Below are 5,944 nucleotides of genomic sequence, written 5' to 3'. Positions count from 1 at the left end.
GCTACCCGCGCCCTTGTCCGAGCAGGAGCCGAAGGAGGAAGACCAGATGGACGGCGGCCGAGCTCCTTCACGGCGAGGCGGCGTGCGGCTGACTTCCGGTGAGACAGAGAGACGAGAGGGAGAGAAGAGGAGAGAGCCGAGAGGTAGAGAGGGAGAGTGAGGCGCTGAGCTTGAGTGTGTGTGTTATGTGTTTTGTGTGTGTGGTATATGTTGTATGTATTAGGGTTAGGTTTAGGGTGGGCCGAAAATTTTTAAGAAAAGAGTGAGTGGGCCGATTTTTATTAAGTTGGGTTCATGTTTTAATTTGTTTGGGCCGATTTTATTTTACTTCTGCTGGGCTCTTTTTGTTTTAAAATTGATGGGTTTTTATTTTAGTTGTGTAGGCTAATTTTATTTAAATGCTTGGGCTATTGTTTTAAATATAGGCCTACGAATTTTGGCCTTAATTCTTAAAAAAAAAAAAAAAAAAAAAATGTTTAAATTTTCACTAAATTACTTAGTGAATTTAAATCTCTTGATTTAAATTTTAATATTGGAAGTTGGGATTATTTATTCTAAATGAAGTCCATTCTATTATTTAAATTATTAATGGACTTTAAAGCAAATATTTTGGGATTAAGCCCCATTTATTACATGATAAAATTTTTTTTCAAAGCTTACGAGTATGGATTTTTTTTTTTAATGGTTAAAATGTTTTATTTCATCTCAATGGATTTTAAAATGTTTTATTATTTATAAATGAATAATGGAATTTCTTATTTATTTTAAAAAAAAATGTATAGAATATTATAAATATGGTTTCTTTTTAAAGAAAAAGGATTAAATTATTTTATGAGTAATTCCATTATAATGGAATTAAAATGTCCTATTAGAATGGCTTCATGTTTTAATAAATATTGAGACTATTTATTTACATGATAAAAAAATGTGGAATTGTGTTATAGAATGATTAAGTATATGATTTACTTTATCAAATGAGCTTGGGATTTAATTGAGATATTAAATTACTAAGCATGTGTTTATAAATGATTTATTTATTTAAGTGATGAAAATGTGCGAAGTATGAGAAAGCATGATTTATAATGATTAAATTTTCAAGGTGATAATATATGACTTGTTCTTAATTGATGGAGTACTTGACTAAATGACGGGTATAGAGGGAGGTTATGGATTATGTACATGTTGATGTTCGAACAAATGGGTTCGAACCTATATGATAGTTACATGATAATTGGTTACATTTTATTGATTGAATGAAACGAGATTAATATGGATGCTAGAACCCTAAAACTTTAAAAGATACCCTAGGCACGTAGAATTAGACTTTGTCTTATGACAATTTCTTCACGAACTTATCGACTCTTCATCAATGAAGGTCCAGGCGACAGAAAGTGAAGCCGAAGAAGAAACGACTCCACGCCAGCTTTAAGAACGATTGAGGTGGGCATTATTTTATTATTACGTATATAGAGATCCCCTGCGTGACGTAGGCCTCATATGCGAATATATATGCATGATATGTTTTGACTATTTATTCAGTTCTTATAAAATGCTTATATGTTCAATGCCCTTTATGAAAATGAAAATGTTATGAAAATGAAATGTTTATGAAATGATTGACTGCCAAAATGTTTATGTTTTTATATGTATCCTATCTGTGTTGGTTCGCCAACTTTAAAGGAAATCCAATTGGGATCCTATGCTAGACAAAGGTCGCTAGCTAGGGTTAACGTGTACACTCATGGAGACCGCGAGTCGCTTGCGACCGGTCTTGGCGTCCGTGGTAAGGAGGCCTCCTTCCCGGCGCGTGACAGAAAGGACAGATATGGATCATATAGACTGAAAATGGGATGCATCCACCTTTATGAAAATGAACGAAATGTTTTAGTAAGCGCAGGTCATTTATGAAAACCCCTGTGTGTTACTGTTATGGCAGTTCAATTTATATATGTATGCATGTTGTATTTTCGGCTTATGTCACTGAGTATTTTTATACTCAGCCCTGCATGTATTTCTAAATGTGCAGGTTGAGCAGGCGATGGAATGGATCGGTGTTGAGCGGATTTCCCTTTTTATGTTTATGTAATGAAACCTTGAGTATGCATCTCCATATGTATAACTCACACGTTTTTCCGCTGCAAACACTCTGAATTTGTTATCGTATTGTGGAACTTATTACTTCTTCATTTTGTTTAACTTTCATTTGGGGTTTAGTCGTTATGGCTGACTCATTTGTTAATTACCCAAGTGGTTATATATATATATACCACTAGTTTGTTGTTATTAATGTTGGTTATTTAGTAAATCCCTTTTAAATTTCCATTTCTTATTGTTCACCCAAGTCATAACCCCGGTTAACCCGTCATTGGGATAGTGGGCTGTGACAGAGTGGTATCAGAGCAGTTCGTTTGCTCTGGCCCTAGAAACCATTTTCTAAAAAGTCATGTCTAGTTTGATTCACTAGACATATGTGGGATCATACGACACCGCTCAACACTCCATTGCATCGTGCTCAATCAAGGAAAAAGGTAACTACAGTTACAACGTTTTAAAGATGTTATTGTTCTAAACTGTTTCATGAAAATGTTTATGTAAAGAGCATGCTATGATGAAATGTTGAATGTTTTGCCTTTCATTGAAATGTTGAATGTTTTGCCTTTCATGGCATATCATTGCAGTTATGATGTTATGATAAGAGAAGAATGATAGAGAATTGACACATGCAAGCTTTCCCCAGAAAACATAGATTGCTATAAGTTGCATGATCACTATTCTAAAAGAACATAGACTGCTGGATTAGTAGGATATCTCTACAATCTAGATTCTTAAAGTGATGATGTAGAAGAATGAAAGAGAACTTAGAGCATTTCAGCTTCCACAATGAAACAATGGTTCTTTTGAACTACAAAGAGGAATGAAAAGACATGTACGCGTTGAAGGAAAAACACGGGATGATGATACAAGACGAATTCAAGGCAAATGCTGCATCAAGGGTTTGAGCATAGTCTCTACGTTCAAATGTTCACACGCGATGGAACACCGAATCGACTTTTAGTACACGATAGATTTTAAGAACAGTATGCTTTGCCTATATATATGTATATATTTGTGTACATGTTATAGCGGGGGTTTGGGTTCAATAGGACATAGAACTTTAGTTAAGCTTTTGGTTGTCAGTACGAACTTGAGTTTTATTATGAATAGTTGTCCACGGCTTTTTAAGTTTGGGATGATGTTTTCCGTGTGATTGGGAGGTGATGATGATTGGACCTAGCCAGTCCACATGATCCAAATATCAGTCGACGTCTTTTTGGGTTGAAAACCCATGTGTTTCAACTTTCGGTTGAAAAGCCAGATGAGTTTTTACTCTAGATCATTTTGTTCGACCTATTAGTTACTCCTTTCTACCATCTGGTTATTCGTTTGAGTTTCTCAACAAATTTTTCTGCACCACTTTGTTTTGATATCGTTCAAGAATTGAGCCTTACAATTGTTGAGTTGTCCTAGTACCCTCTTGTGATCAATAAGGATTTAGATGTTTTGTTATGATGCTTTCATGATTAAATCAAGAGGAATATGTTATGAATTGAGGTAAGGAATATACTAAGGATCTTTTATTTTTGAAGCACAGAATGCCTCCCAGAAGAGCCCCGAGAAACAATGTGGGAACCGCAAACGAACCTCCACGAAGGGTTGAGGAACTTTTTCTTAAACAGAGCCCGCCAACATTCAACGGGACCGGCAACCCGACTGATGCCGAAATCTGGATTAGAGCAATGGAAAGGATTTTCGACTTTCTTTACTGTTCTGACCAAGAGAGACTCTCTTGTGTTGCATTCCAACTAACTGGGTCGGCAGATTTTTGGTGGGAAACCAAGAAGAGGGCAATGACCCTCGAACAATTGGAAAACCTGACTTGGGAAGACTTCAAGACGGAGATCCACGATAAATACATTCCCAAGAGCTACAGAAAGAAGAAAGAGACGGAGTTTTTCAATCTGAAACAAAACAAGATGTCCGTGACGGAATACGATCGCGCTTTCTGCGACATGTCTCGCTATGCCCCTCATCTGATCGACACTGATGAAAAGATGGCCGAGAAGTTTCGTTCAGGCCTTAGGCATGAGATCAAGATGGCGCTTGCTGGTCATGGTAATCTCACCCACTCTGAGGCACTTAGCAGAGCCCTGGATGTTGAAGCAGCCATGCCTGAAGACCGCCCAACCCAGACTCAAGCTTCGGGAAACAACGATCGTGGGAAGAGAAAATGGGATGGCAACAACAACAATAATAGGGGTTACTACAACAACCAAGATAACAAGAGGCCATGGCAAGGAAACATAATGCCACAAGGGCAATGGCAAGGACGACCAGTCAATCCAGGATCAGCTGGAAACAATCAGGGCCAGCTCAGGGCACCTTTGTGTCCCAAATGCTCCAAGTCACATCACGGCATATGCTTGGCTGGCAGCAATACCTGCTTTAAGTGTGGCCAGAAGGGCCATTTTGCCAGAGACTGCCAAGGAAAACCACAAGGAGGAATGAGAGGGCCGAATCAGCCGGGCCAAGTACAACCACTCAGGGCTATCCAAGGCCAACAGTTACTCTACCCACCACCACAGCAGCAGTATCGACCTGCGGCACGTCCACCGCAAATTCCACAGGCAAGAGCCTATGCCTTGCACAAGAATAAGCAAGGAAACAACCAAGGGAATTTGGCAGGTATGGGCACATTACTTGACACACCTGTTATACTTCTGTTCGACACGGGTGCCTCGCATTCTTTTATTGCAAGTGTATGTGTAAAAACTTTAAAGCTCCAACCTGAAAAGACTAATCAGGACTTGAGAATTTCTTCACCAATAGGAGGAATAGCAGTAGTAACACATGCTTGCTCGTACCTAGAACTGACCATAGGATCGTTTAAGGTTATAGCAAACAACTTGCATGTTATATCGATGGAGGACGTTGATATAATCCTAGGAATGGACTGGCTAGCGGAGAACTATGCCACGATATTGTGCCAAGAGCGGAAAATCGGTTTCAACTTTCCAGGAAGGGACGCTTTGAGTTTCCACGGAATATGCAGGAGGAACAGAGTGCCGACTATTTCAGCTTTACAGGCAAGGAAGATGATGAACAAGAAAGACTGCCAAGCCTTCCTCGTATACCTGAACGGGGGAATTGAGACCGAAAAGACAATGGAAGATGTAGAGATCGTGCGGGATTTTCAAGATGTTTTCCCAGAAAATTTGCCAGGATTACCACCTGACAGACAAGTAGAATTCACCATCGATCTAGAGCCAGGAGCGGCGCCAGTATCAAAAGCACCGTACAGAATGGGCCCGAAGGAATTGGAAGAGTTGAAAATCCAGTTACAAGAGTTGCTGGACCTAGGCTTCATCAGGCCTAGTGTGTCCCCATGGGGAGCGCCGGTGCTGTTTGTCAAGAAGAAAGATGGAACCTTGAGATTGTGCATCGATTATCGAGAGCTGAACAAGCTAACGCTTAAGAACAAGTATCCATTGCCCAGAATTGATGATTTATTCGACCAACTCAAGGGCGCGGGTGTTTTCTCCAAAATCGATTTGAAGTCTGGGTATCATCAGTTAAGGGTTAGACATGAAGATATACCCAAAACGGCTTTCCGAACAAGATATGGTCACTACGAGTTCGTAGTTGTACCGTTCGGACTAACAAATGCACCAGCTGTGTTCATGGACCTCATGAACAGAGTATTTCATCCTTATTTGGATAAATTCGTCTTGGTGTTTATTGATGATATCCTCATTTACTCCAAGAATGAAGAAGAACACAGGGAACATCTGAGAACTGTTTTGCAAACTCTTAGGGATGAACGCCTTTTTGCCAAATTCAACAAATGTGAGTTTTGGCTCAAAGAAGTTACATTTCTGGGACATATTGTATCTTCAGAAGGTATTAA

General features: G+C 39.2%; 1 protein-coding gene across 1 annotated transcript; it reads left to right on the top strand.

Annotated features, from left to right (window-relative positions):
* The first annotated feature begins 803 nt into the window (after nt 1-803).
* On the top strand, nt 804-5,070 carry LOC131013977 (uncharacterized). Its single transcript, XM_057941923.1, has 3 exons — nt 804-1,440; nt 3,632-4,928; nt 5,056-5,070. Exons 2-3 carry the CDS (start codon nt 3,633-3,635, stop codon nt 5,068-5,070), a joined length of 1,311 nt encoding a protein of 436 aa, XP_057797906.1. The 5' UTR covers nt 804-1,440; nt 3,632.
* Nucleotides 5,071-5,944: the final 874 nt, after the last annotated feature.

Source organism: Salvia miltiorrhiza, chromosome 1 (genome assembly GCF_028751815.1).
Source record: "Salvia miltiorrhiza cultivar Shanhuang (shh) chromosome 1, IMPLAD_Smil_shh, whole genome shotgun sequence".
Lineage (NCBI taxonomy): Eukaryota > Viridiplantae > Streptophyta > Magnoliopsida > Lamiales > Lamiaceae > Salvia > Salvia miltiorrhiza.
The sequence above is the reverse complement of the archived record's forward strand: the minus strand, read 5'-3'. Positions and strand labels throughout refer to the sequence as shown.